General features: G+C 46.1%; 1 protein-coding gene across 1 annotated transcript in view; it reads right to left on the minus strand.

Annotated features, from left to right (window-relative positions):
• Positions 1-12844, minus strand: part of METRNL (meteorin like, glial cell differentiation regulator) — a 28303-nt gene extending 15459 nt beyond the window's left edge. The window contains exons 1-2 of the mRNA XM_083428434.1: positions 12378-12844; positions 5089-5477 (exon numbers count right to left, since the gene is read on the minus strand). Coding sequence (XP_083284560.1) covers positions 5089-5477; positions 12378-12511 — 523 coding nt within the window. The 5' untranslated portion in view covers positions 12512-12844. The remainder of the gene's footprint in view (positions 1-5088; positions 5478-12377) is intronic.
• Positions 12845-14384: the final 1540 nt, after the last annotated feature.

Raw genomic sequence — 14384 nt, forward strand, 5'->3', positions numbered from 1 at the left:
GGTTACGTCTCCACCAGGGTTAACCATTTTTACAGTCAGGACACCGTGGTTCTCCCGCAACCATACATTGGTGTGGATCACAGGGTCAAGAGAGACCCTGAATTCAAATCAATGCATGTCCTTGGATAAGAGCTATAGCTCAGCAGAGTGTGTTGCATTCAGAAGGTCTCCGGTTCAATCCATGACATCCCCAGGTAGAGATGGCGAAAACCCTGGTCTGAAACCATAGACAGCTGCTACAGTCAGTGCGGCCAATGCTGAGCTACTTGGGTAGTGGCCCGACTGTATATAAGGCAGCTTCGTAATTTCTGTATCTTATCAGGCATTCTGTAACATTCCTCACCTGCTTCCAGAATCTGTCCCAAATGTCATCATGTGCAACTGTTGAGGTGTGTGTGTGTCACCTGTACACATCCATCCTTCATCTCTGTTTCCCACCCACACTTTTGCCTCATACCAGAGAAAAGGCTTTTCAAGAGCTATATTCCTCAAACATTAACCTTTGGAAAATAAGCTGGTTACTGTTCTCACTTGAGCGGCATTTCAATGTGGACATTTATAAATGTTTTCAACTCGCTACCGGACATTAAAATATAGCAAACCCATAAACCGGCAGACCTGCCTTACAAGAAGTAGATCCCATCAAGATAGAGGAAATGTTTGTTAAAGTTTGACTTGGCCTAATGCAGAACAACCCCTGAAGGTAACAGGGGCTTATATTTCTGAATTCCAGTAAATTAAGTTTGCAGATCTTGGCTAAGGCACAGGGAAGCAGTTTTCCAGTGAAAACTAAGGAGCTTGGAGTTTAAAAAGCACTTTGAATATACAGAGCAAACTCTCATGGAGTAAAGTGCTTTTCAACATGAGTAAGGGGATTGGAATCCTAGATGAACAGCTGCAAAGAAAGATTATTCAAGCTCAGTGAGGGACCCCAACTTTCCTTCCTTTCATTAAAAAAAAGAAGAAGAAAGATTTGAGGCAGCACTGTATTTTTGTGTGCGCATATAGTGGTTACCTTTGAGCGAGCCTCAGTCCCAAACCTTCTTTGTTTATTCTCAAGTGCTTTAGTAAAGTTCCCATTCCAGATTTATATGACAGAGTGAGACAGAGTGGAAAGGGAGGGAGGGGGCTGTCTCTAATTTTATTAGTTTTCCTCTCAGTTGGTAGTGCCACTGGCTATATAGCTTTCAAGCTGATCTCAGAAGATTTCAAAGAAAGTTACTCACTACTTTGTCCTCTTCTTAGCTGTTCTCTCACACACACTCAGAAGCCCCATGTTGAATTTCTATTGCAAATTACCCCATGTCCTGATTCATCATTATGCCCCCACCCACACACACACAAAATACATCACTGGTTGCCAAAGATGAGAGCATGAAAATGTGTAGCATACTGATGCAAGGAAAGCAGGCAAAAAGATGTTACAGAGACAAAATGCAAGTTCTTTGTAATGTGTAGCTCTGCCCTTAGATCCTACACATCACACAGTGGCCTGGTTCACACATAAGGCTAAGCCATAGTTTTTTTGTTATTTTTTTTTTAAAAAAAGAACGTGTTAACAATTTGTCCCACAGATGATGGCTTGTTCTTTGCCTGCTCTTGTGCTTTGGTAGTTTAGTGAGCACCTGGTGGTGATGGTGCATGTCACGGTTGGGAACGGGTGCTAGGGTTGCACATAGCACCAAGACATAGCCTGTGGCTTCATGGACCATAGCAAGTCAGAATTAAGCTGCTGCGTAGGGCTTGCTCATAGCACTAAGCCATGGTTTAGCACTGTGTGTGAAACCAGTATCTCCTGGATGATGTTATATAGTTCACTTTCAGCACCACAGTCCAATGTGAACTTTGTGGTTTTGTGCTTACAGGAGGGGGTGGCATGAGCATCAGACACACTCTTTTTGCCACATATATAGAAATGCTGCCTAATTACTCCTTCCTATTTACATAACTCCAGCCTTAGGTCAGCATACATCAGTGGACCAGTCATTCCCTTTCAGCTGCTGAAATTAGCAGCAGACACAACTCACATGTTGCTATCCATTAAAAAGGTAATTCCCAATCTTTGCTCATTCACAAAATGTTTCAAACTCACTTATGGAGTGAAGGGAACCCAAGTCAAGTACATACACAATGGAGATCACCTGCCATGGCTTCTGCCAATCCTACACCCTGGGATTTAACATCAAATGACAACCAAGTCCACTGTATAGCATGTCTTTGAATGAAACTCCCCAAAACCACAGAACATAAATGGGTATGTACCATAGGAATATGGCTAAACCAATAGAACATGGTTTACAACACAGTGTTTGTTCCCTGCTCCAAGAAGCTTGCTTGGGGAAGTCTAGTTTTCATGGCATTATTTGCAAAGCCCAGATTGAGAATGGAGGAGTGCAAACTAATAAAATGCTGGATCTACTAATTAAAACCATGGCACTCTGCCAAACACTGCTTATGTGCTGATGCACTCTGCAATGTCATAATTCTGGGGGCACAACGGGTCATTAAAGTATTAATATGATGACTCGGGTGCTTTGATGACAGCTAGGTTAGGAAAAGGAGCAGAAAAAAAAATTAAGGGCAGGGTTCAGTAATATCATAAGGGTGCAGGGAGAGAAGCAAGTAGTCATTTGGCTGATGAGAGTACATGACTGCAGGGAGGGGGAAATAAGTTCAACTTATGTGAAACCTCATTAAGCATAAACTTCACAGCTGCCTTCTTTTAGCCCTTCAAAACTATTATCTCTCAAGCTAGGATCAATTCACACCTTTCTAGAACTCTACCACCTCCCATTAGTCAGTAAGGAAGGCAAATGCAGCAATACTACACATGATCCCTGGAAGCAAGTTCCATTGAACTCAGTGGGATTTGCACCTGAAATGCATAAGAATGTGTTGTAAATGTGGTGTAAAAAAAGAAGAATTTTCACTAGAATTTAACTGATGGGTCCTAGCTACCAAACATGAGACAGCCTTTGTGTACCACAGTAAACCTCGAACCATGGCTTACCTCCCATGAGCCGAGGTGATCACACTTGCCTTATTCCTCCTGCTCACATTTGGGAGAAAAAAACCACCATCCCTGGCTTAGCATTACATTGGAACTGAAGCTTGTTCTTGGCTTATCATTATGGTTTGTCTGGAGTAGAATAAACCATGGTCCCTGGCTCAGATGCAACACTAAACAATGGAGTGTGGTTCATTTCTCCCTAGTTTAAGTGGGGGAGAACTATGTGAGTGCAAAAGGGCTTATAAATTTATAGCTGAATCTACAGAAATAATCAGCATGTGGTTTGCTAGAATATGGGCAATCATATGCTAAAGTTACTATCTTATACCTCAAGTCCCAATAAATTAAGTGGGACTTAATACTGCACAGAATCAGGAATGCACTGCAACAGATTTTGTTGCAATGTAGTCTCTAGAAATAATTTAAGATTCCAAAATATCCAACTTTAAAATATCTCAGAAAGCAAAAAGAAAAACATAATTGAGAGCAAAATATCCAATAGTCAGTTGCAATGCCAAATGCGCCACCTATCAGCTGCTGCGGAGAATTGCAGCAGCTGTTGCAGCCAAAGTAGAGTTACACGTGCAAGGTCACCCAAAAAAACAGATGTCTGCAGTCTACACATTTTGAATTGACAGGCAGCCAACATTACTTTGCAGAACCGAAAATTTCCACTCGAAAAGACCAAAAAAAACCAAAAAAGAATGCCTGAAGCACAAGTAGGAGCTGGACTCAAAAGTTGTGTGTGTTGTGACTTTGAAATGCTGGTTATTAAGTGGTGCTTCAGTAGCCACAAAACATTTGTATCGTGTCTCATCAGAATCAAAGGATAGCAACTGACCTAATATGATGTGAAATTTCAGCTCTGAAGACCACAACCAGCCCAACCCAGGTGCCTGAAAAACTGCCCAGTTATGAATTTGTCTGAAAGCTGGTGGCAGTACCCAACAGCGCCCTGGCCTTTCCTCGTTTGATACAAAAGGTATCTGTGCCCCCTAGGATGCTGTTAATAACTCAGTGCATATTCTTTAGGCCGTGCCATGCATTCTTTATTCAATGCAGTTTTGAGGATGGAGGGAATAAAACACATGAAGATACAAACGTTTGAAAGAAATGGGTTTCTTTTACATGTTAGTGCAAAAGTGGTGGGTCAGAACTCAGTACTGGGCCATGGCCTGCTCTATGGTGGGTCACAACAGCAGCACTACCACCATACAAATATCTGGCTGAAAACCTAAGTAGTAGGTCCCTAAGGCCTGTTTGGGCTAAAGGCACCGAGGCACCGCTAAATTACACCACATGGCAAGATGTGTCATATCAACTGTACATCTTCACTGAGATTGAGGAGATTATAAGATGTGATAAGGCAGGCCTTGCCCCAGGAGAAGAACCACTCCTTTGCAACAAAAGAGTAATTAGGTCAAGGAATAGGAGGAACAGAAGCAGAACAATAGGAGTGGAATGAGGAAGGAAGTCTTTGTCCAGCAACAATTGGCTGAATCACTTGCCACTGAACCACTGTACATGCAGGACAACAGGCTGATGTGATTATCCCAATGAGGTACATGCACTTTCCTACTGGGAAGTCTATCATGTGCAAAGTAGCTCCAAGTTTACAATTCATGGCCTCTCTTTTCAGTCATTTATGTTATCATTTTGATTTGGGGCCTGTCTCACAATTCATACCTGTACACAAGGTGTGGGGTAGAGAGAAAGCAATAATATTTTTTTTTAAAAAAGGGCAGGGGATTTGTGACTTGGTACCTTGAGGTAAATACACACACACACACTGAATACAGGTTGTTCATTTCAGGAGCAACAAGCAAAGTTGCATAACAGTGACCTGTTAGAAAGGTAAGAAATATCTGTTTATTTCTTAACATTTTTCTTCCTAGAAGGAGCTCCACCATAACCATTTCTGAAGAGTACAACTTTCTTTCTAGCTACTTTGTGTAACCAGACAACTGATGGACTGTAGACACCCCCCCCCCAGTGTACTATTTTCACATTCACTTTGGCAGACACTGAGCATTCAAAACCAGGGCAGTGCAACTGCAATGGATCGTCTCGCAACTTACCAGAAACCATGTGCAAATCGGATGCCGTCCCCTTGTTTATCAGTTCATACTGGAAGCCTGTGATCTTCCTGCTAATGTCCTGCTGAGGGGTGGCCTCGACAAAGAGTCCGCCTTGTTCAAAGCTGAAGCAATGCACTCGGGCGGGGCTGTGATCCCCATCTTGGACCAGCAGTTTCAGTTCTCCAGTTTTTTCCAAATAAATATTTGCTCCTGCGGAGTCCTTGAAGGGCTTTATGCAGACAGTCCAATGCTTGGAAGAGGAAGATACAATACTGGGTCGCAGGTTCACTATCAGCGCTCCTGTGGGATACATCCAGTCTATGGATCCTTCGGCGCAGCGGAGGTAGACCTGTTCAACATCTTTTTTGTGAGACTCGTGTGTTAGTCCACTGGGGGAGGAAAGGAAAGATGGATAGTTTACTGTAAGAGCGCCTCCATTTATTTCAAGAGAATACTGTATATGCTCAGATAAATAAGTTGTGGGGATTTAAATAGCGGCTGCGGAACATGGCAAGGCCATGAAGCTTGAAAAGGCTTTCAGGTATGAATTCAACTCTGGTGCTTATCTGAAAAAGTTGCAACAAGGGTAGCCAACATGGTACTCTTCAGATGTCACAGACTACAACTACCATCATCCCTGAACACTGACCATGCTTGGCTGGGGCTGATGGGAATTGGGAGTCTAACAACATATATAGGACACCACACATTGGCTACCCTTTGGTTGCAATAATAATTTCCATTATCTGGGGCCATTCAACATCTTTGGGAGGTTCAAATTACTAACATTTATAACAGACGTTGAGTGACAAGGCAACTCGCTCACAAAAGCTGTGGATAACAGGTAACACTGAGGTTTGTTCAGTCCTCCACCGCATTCACACCAGCCACCCAAATCTCCCCATGTTTATATAAATCAGCCTTCCCCAAATTTTGGTTCCCACCAGATGTTATTGAACTCCAAACCCCATCATCTCTGACCATTGGCCATGCTGGCTGGAGCTCATAGGAGCTGGAGTGTAGCAACTTGTGAAAGCAGATGAAACAATTGAGAGAATATAAGTGATGTTAAACCCCAGGAGTCAAATGACTTTGCTGCTATGCAAGAGCGGGGGGGGGGGGAGGGAGGGAGAAGAGGATACATATTTAAGCTCAACCGGCGTTTAAAATTAGTTGTGGGAGATATTACTGGGAAGGAGGAGAGGGAATAGGAAGCAGCACACAGCCCAACATATGGTTTCCATTTAAAAGCGAAGTGGCTGACATTATTGGGAATGTCAGTATAACATTCTGTTCAGAGGTTACATGAGGAAGCTCCAAAAAAGTCAAATTCTAATAATCATCATCATAATACTGTCTACAAACACATGCTGCTGAATAATCCTGAAAGCCACATCAAGAGCATAGATGCTTGTGGGAGAAGGAGCTGGTTCTTGACCTCTGTGCTTTTGCCCACCAACACAAAGAAACACTTGATATATTTGAGATCTGCATCACTCAGCTGGGACATGAGATGCAGACAGTGTTCTTTGCCACAGTGTGGTCTGGTGGTGGGCAGATTGTTACACTGAGCTGGATTCAAACCCCTCTTCTCAAAAGGAGGAACTGCCTGATTTTGACTAGTTGTGCCCTTATCACCCACATTTACAAAAATGAAGTCACAGTCTCACTCATAGGGATGTTGTGTGGTTACAGTCATGCCAGGGGAGCCACTACCTACAGTGGCTACAGTGTTCGGTTCAAAAATCCAACGTACATGAAAGTCCCACTCCTTTAACCCAAGCACATCTGGCATTCTCAAGAGCAAAGCAGTTGACAGCATGCTAACTGGGCTCTGCAACCCATCAAACCTCAGATAATCTACATTTTAGTAATGACTTTATTGTGGTTGCATCAAGCGAAGAAGTTGCTGTATTTCCCCCTAAAAGCAGTTTGCGTTATCAACATCATATGAGCAAAATACTATTCTTGCTCCAAAATGTGATCATTCTTCAGCGGGGGTAAAGTTATCTAGAAAGGAAGATATAAGTCATTGGAGAAGAAAATGGGAGTTTCGCTTTGAAGTTTCCACAGTACGCAAGCTTGACATTGGGACAATGGATTTATGCATGAGATTTTCTGCAAATTTCTTTGCTACTGAGAGTTGAAAGTGGGTGCACTGTAGAAGTTTTCACTGGGGCCAATTATATCCCACAAGCCGCAAATGGGGTAAAGCAAAATTGGGAAGAACAAGCAGTTAGGGGTAACATGCCAAGTTCCTAATGGAATGGAGAACACTGAATGCAATTTCAAGAAACACATAGATTTCCTTGGCTAAAGACTCGTGACCTAGTTAAAGCTGCCACTCACTAGAGCTGGTCAGGATGAAAGTACATCTTTTGCATGGGGTGGTCAGAAGATTCATTACCAAAAGGTATGAAACATGAAATTAAATATCTAATATGTAAGAGGCCTGACAGGACAACAATGCATTCATTTTAACTTCTATTGTTTTCTGGCCAAATAAAAATGGAAACAGAGATCTTGGGGTAGAGAGAAATAAAGTAAAAAAGTAGGTCTGGCATTTTTTATTTAAACATCTTAGGACTTTTGTGATCTTTAACTATGGAGATTGGCCACCACAGTATAGGTACTGATGCACTATATCTCTTCACAAATTGTTGGCAGTACCTGTAACCTCATCTGCTGCCACAGGGCAATCTATTCCCAGTGCCTGGGGTGACACAAAAAGAGACCTATTTCTTCCAATGCAATCAGACTGAATGCAGACGGGAGATTATGTGGGGAAAGCCCTAACATTCTGCGGTAACAAACGTCTTATGAGGGCAGACTACAAGGATACAGATGGGAAATAGACTACTAGGGCTGGTCACAGCCTTCCTGGTTGAAGGAATTTCCCCAATTCCCCCAGGAATCAATTGCCTCAAGTTGCTTCTTTTTTAAAAAACAATGCTTGCTTACAAAATCCACCAATTAAGAATTGGTGCAGTGTATTGATTATATTACCATACTGTATAGCTGAATCAAGGACCTCACGGCACAAGAGCATTTTAAAGGGCAATCCTAACTTGGACTAGACAGGAGTGAGAAGCTGGACATGCAGCTAGGCATCCCAAGACCTTTGGCTCACACTCAGCCAGGATGGCCACTGAATGGCTCTTCCTTTTCTTTGTGCTATGCCAGCTCCAGACTGGCGCAATGGAGGGGCCTAGGAATGGAACTCCTCAGAGGGATCTCTAGGGCAGGGGTCAGCAACCTTTTTCAGCTGTGGGCCGGTCCACCGTCCCTCAGACCATGTGGTGGGCTGGACTATATTTTGAAGGGGGGGGGATGAACGAATTCCCATGCCCCACAAATAACCCAGAGATGCATTTTAAATAAAAGGACACATTCTACTCATGTAAAAACACACTGATTTCCAGACCATCCGGGGGCTGGATTTAGAAGGCAATTGGACCGTATCCGGCCCCCGGGCCTTAGGTTGCCTACCCCTGCTCTAGGGAGTGCTGGATGCAAAGCCACCTGGTGCCGTTCCCTGAAAACAGCCTATCACACCAACAACCCTTTCCAGTGTCAGATAACAACATTGGGCAGGGAAGGATTGCATGATTAAGTCTCACAAGAACCCTGTGAGGTAGAAGCTGGTTAAGCTGAAAATGTAAAACCTTGCCTGTGGCCTATCCAGCGAACGTCAAAGCGCAGCAGGATTCTGAACCTGGTATTCCAACTTCCAAACTCATCCCTCTAGTTGAACCATGATGCCAAAGCAGCTATCCATTAAATAGTAACCATTGACTACGGCAGCTGTTGTGGTGCCTGCCAGATGTTGCTGGACTACAACTCCCATCATCCCTTACCACTGGCCATGCAGGCTGAGGCTGCTGGGAACTGGAGTCCCAAAAAGCATTTGATGGACAGCACACCAGCCATTCCTGTAAACAGAGAGGTGCATAGGCTGCAGCATCAGTCCTTGTCCATTCCAGAAGGCCAAAAGCTCAATTTGTTACCCGTGTGATGTTCTTAGATCTATATAAGCACATAGGAAGAGGGTCAGACCATAGGCCTGCCTAGTCCTGTACCCTGACTCTCAAAAATGGGCAGCCACATGCCCAGAGGGGAAGCCCTTAAGCAGAATACACGGGGGCAACAGACCTCTCATTGCTGGTACCCGGACTGTGATCTGGGATGTGGCATATATGCATCAAAACTAGCAGCCATTAAAGGCCTACCCTTCCAAGAAAAAACTGCCTTAAATCAAGTCAGGCTATTAGTGTATTCACACTGACTGGGAAGCAAGTCTGCAGGGTTTCACACAGGTGTCTTTCCCTCTGCTACCTGGAGATGCCAGGGATTGAATTTGAGATCCTTTGCATGCAAGACCAGTGCTCTAGCCCTGAGCTACAGCCCTCCCCACACTACTCTGCAGCCTAGGCAGAATGGCTCAGACCAGAGGCACCTGTTTTGGTCAGTTCCACCTATTTTTCAGACGTCAGATGTTCTCTGCTTGTGCAACCACAATAATGTGTCATTCCACGAAACTAAAATACATGATGACAGACAGGGGGTAAGGGGGGGAGAGAGGAGAATGGCTGGGTCAGCCTCACAACAGGAAAGTGAGTCATGTTGGCTACACACATTCCCTGTGGCTGGCATTCAGAACATTGACGAGCTTAGAAGAGAGACTTCATTCATCAGCATAGCAATATATTAACGAGCTGGTAGCTGAAAGACCAAGTAGAAATCAGGAAGTCCTTGGCTTTAAATGTTTTGCCTCTATGAGGCAATTTTAAGCATGCCACTCTCTGGGACCCCAATCTAGGCTGGAAACACTAGTATCCCACCTTATAGGTTTGTTGTTAGGGCTGGGTTTAAGGACCTGCGATCGAAGCGAATCCCGAGGGCTCTTAAAACTTATTTTTGTGGTAAACCACACTGATGCTGATAGAAAATGCTTCTGTTTCAGGCAGATGTATTTAGGATCACAGTCTGAGAATTAGTGGGTTTTGCTCAAAAAGCTACCAATTTCAGCAAACCACATTGTCAGGAAATGTGGCTGTGAAACTGTTAAAATTATGCCCCGAGTCAATTGGCCATTACAATTACCCGATTCCCCTCCCCCCCAGCAAGTGGCCCATGTCACTATTTTCAGCAATTATCTTTCTAGATAATGCCAAAAATATAGAAAAATGCCAATGTACATGTAACAATCCTTGACACTCAAGATTCCTGTCCCCAATAAAAGAAAACAGAGGTGCCTGAATTCTCCCTCACACCCCAAACAACAACAGGAATCAGCTGGAAAAAATGTAACAAAAACCTTATTTCCGCCTCTTTGATCTTTAGCTATTCCCCAAAATAGTCAAATTGTTACGCAAAGCCAACCAATTTATGTACTAGTTTTAAAGTCTTCCACCGGTAACCCCATTTGAGGGGTTTTTAAGTGTCCCGAAGAAACCAAATATAGATTACAAATGCACTCCATTTAGCCATGGTTTCATTTCTGAATGAAAATCTAGCCCTCAAAAGTCGTGATCTATAAAAGGTTTTTGAAAACCATAAAGACACATTAAAATGATTACAGCGGATTAAAGTGGGGGGGGGGGAGGAGCTTTTGGAGCCAAGCAGTTTTAAAAGATTTCACAACCAGAACGATTAGCATAGCTGTGGCAGACATGGAACACTGGGTAAGAATCTGCCATCAGCGATGCTGATTTAAATCTGAAGGAACAGGAGTGACGTGATGCCACAGCTGTAACAGAGACCAGACCAGTATCTTTCCAGAGATCAGTATTGTTCAGCAACAGGTGAACTCCAGAGGAGGTTCGGGCAAATGTTAAAAACACCCACAAGTACGCACCACTTTTACGATTTCCGAGGGAGAGCTAACTCCACCCAGGAAAAAAAAAAGCAGGCCTCTAAATTAGGATTTCGCCCCCTCCATAAAAAAGTAAAAAAAAAAAAAATCTTAAGGTAAGTAACCCAATATGGCAAACAAACAACAACAACCCTGAATTAAGTGTGTTCGAATTTGTGGGAGTGTGGGGGAGAGACCTGTCCTACTAATCAGGTGCGTTCCAAAGCGGGGGCGGGAATGTTAAGACAGCGAAATCCCACCGAGGGGATTTAAACAAAACCGAAGCCAGCTCTCTCTCTCTCTCTCTCCGCGTTGCAGCTTCGCCAAGCGCGAACAATCCGCACCACCCCTGTCAACTCGCCTCCTAAAAGGGAGGACTTACAAGCCTATTGTGTTACAGCGAAGTGAACGCTTGAATGCAGAAGGTCAGCGGCGAGGAGGTGCAGAGTGTGTTATTCGGGTGTTGGGTTGCACAGATGTGGCCGGTGTCGCTGCGTGGTCAGTCCAGAGAAACGCTCTACCTTTGTCTGCGAAAAGCCAAGCCGCCCTCCCGCTCCCCCCCCCCCACTCCCGCCTTTGCCCGTTGCTTTGGCAATACTCATCCTGAACACTCCTGGAATGTTAATCAAAGTGCCCCCCTCTCCTCCTCCTCCCCCCCCCTTCCCGCTTCCAATAAATCAGAGCAAACAGCAGAAGAGGAGGAGGAGAGGTTGCTTTTATCCCTTCGCAACAATCAAATCCATGTGTCCGTGAGCCGCTGGAGCAAGTGAGCCCAGCGCGGGACGAAGCGCCTCTTCAATTCTTCTCCCCCCCCCCCCCCAGCCAGTTACTCCAAGCCGGAGCGAAACTTTACTTAACAAAACCCGGAGAATAACTAAGGGACCCCCCCCCCCCTCTCCCTGCATTCATAAGGGCAGAAGTTGCAAGAGGAAGCAAGCATTCGCTCCGCGGTGAAGCCGGATCCAAGCCCCGGTTCTCTCAAAGAGCAAAAGGGAAGAAATGGTCGTAAAAACAGAGGCGGGGGGGGGGGGTGCGGTGAGGAAGAGCTCCAAAAGCAGAGCCCATGAAAGTGGCCAGAGAGAAATGGAAGGATAGCATCTGCCCGCCCTTTCTGCGCCCCTAGAAGAGGAAGGGCTGAAGCGCCTCTCGGAGGGTGCGCGCTCGGTTTAAAGGGAGCGTCGACCCTCTCGGAGGTGGCACGGAGAACTGCCCACCGAGAGAGTAAAGAAGATTGGCTTGGGCGGAAAGACGAGAGGGAGGAGGGCGCATCCCAAGCGTGCAAAAACCTTGCAGGGGCGCATCCAGGGAAGCAAAGGCTAGGTGCGGGGATATGCCCAGACAAAGACCCAGCAATTGGCAGCGCACATGGAGCGCCGGGCTGATCCGTGTTGCCACCGGGCGCCGAGGGTTCCCCGTCCGCCCCGCGAGCTCTTACCTCCCCTTCCAGCTGCACAGATCGCTCGAGTACTGCGCCGTGCAGCCCCTGTCCAGCGCCAGCAGCCCCAGCAGCAGAAGGAGCGGCGAGGGCGGCGGGAGCACCAGCAGCCCAGGCGCCGGGGCTCTCCGCATGGTCCCCGCCGGGCTGCTCGGGAACAGTTCCACCAGACCAGGCGAGAGGAGAGCGCCCGCGGCCAGCGCTACATGGCGAGCGGCGAAGGCGGTCCGGATCGAGCCCTTAGCACGAGCTGCCCATCCCCTCCGTCCGGCCACTCACTCGGCGCAGCAGCCTACTAGAGCTCTCTCCAAGCCGGCGCTCGCTCTGGCTTCGCACGGGGCGGGGAGCCGGGCCAAGTCAAGAAACCACCCACTCGAGCGTCAGCTGAGAAAACCCGCACCGGAGTGTGCGCGGAGCGGACTCGGCTCCTCCCTGCACTGCCGAGCTGCTCTTGGAAGCACTTAGGAGAGACGGGTGTACTTTTTGTGTCAAGGGATTTCTTTGGAGCACGTCAGAGGCTCGGATACGTAGAAGCCCACTCCTAGGGGCCGAGGGACTCCCCCAAAAATATTTGAGGAGGCTGCCCCGCTCCAATAGTGATCGATTATGCAAGGCAGGGCTTACTTGCCCACCCCCAATATTTTATCTTGATTATTGTCTGGGTAAAAGGTAAAGGGACCCCTGAGCATTAGGTCCAGTCGTTGCCCACTCTGGGGTTGCGGCGCTCATCTCACTTTATTGGCCGAGGGACAGCTTCCGGGTCATGTGGCCAGCATGATTAACTGCTTCTGGCGAACCAGAGCAGCGCTCGGAAACGCCATTTACCTTCCCGCCGGAGCAGTACCTATTTATCTACTTGCACCTTGACGTGCTTTCAAACTGCTAGGTTGGCAGGAGCAGGGACCGAGCAACGAGATGCATTGGACTGCAACTCCACCAGCCCTAGGTAGCATCTGGAAGGCACCAGGCTGGCAAAGATTGCTACGCACTCATTTTGGAGTTGGCCCCCATCTAGCTTAATGAATTTACCTCCTTATAGTTAAAGCTATGGTTTTCCCAGTAGTGATGTATGGAAGTGAGAGCTGGACCATAAAGAAGGCTGATTGCAGAAGAATTGATATTTTTGAATTATGGTGCTGGAGGAGAGTCTTGAGAGTCCCATGGACTGCAAGAAGATCAAACCTATCCATTTTAAAGGAAATCAGCCCTGAGTGCTCACTGGAAGGACAGATCCTGAAGCTGAGGCTCCAATACTTTGGCCACCTCATGAGAAGAGAAGACTCCCTGGAAAAGACCCTGATGTTGAGAAAGATTGAGGGCACAAGGAGAAGGGGACGACAGACGACGAGATGGTTGGACAGTGTTCTCGAAGCTACCAGCATGAGTTTGACCAAACTGCGGGAGGCAGTGGAAGATAGGAGTGCCTGGCGTGCTCTGGTTCATGGGGTCACGAAGAGTCGGACACGACTAAACGACTAAACAGCAACAAAAACATACATAGGGTTTCACTGCACATTAAGGGCAAGTAGAATGCTTAGTTGTATATAGCATTAACGTTGACTACATTTGAGCTGCAATCCTGAATCCGCTTACTTGGGAGACCCATTGCAATCAATGGGACTTACTTCTGAGTAGATATGCATGTGATTGTGATGTTGAGCCTTCTCTTTAATTATATATTGGAAGGGCTTTCTGTGCAGCCCCCAAAATGTAAGACCCTGCTGCATTGGCCACTGGCCCAACTAGTCTAGAATTGCGTCCTCATCCTGGCCAACCAGATGCTGATAGGAAGCATGCAAGCAGGACCTGAGCACAACAGTCCCAGAAAACTAGTTAGAGAGAGGGGGATGCTTCAGACTATGTTTATTATTGAGGACTACCTAAACCTCTGGTTCAATGTAATAAATAACCACTAATATGTTATTTAAAATTTAGTCCCTCTTCTATCCCCTAGCCTCCCTAAAGGCCACTAGCCTGTCCCAACATGGGTTTGTTTGAAGTACTGTA

The sequence above is a fragment of the Podarcis tiliguerta genome (assembly GCF_965153285.1).
Source record: "Podarcis tiliguerta genome assembly, chromosome: 2".
Lineage (NCBI taxonomy): Eukaryota > Metazoa > Chordata > Lepidosauria > Squamata > Lacertidae > Podarcis > Podarcis tiliguerta.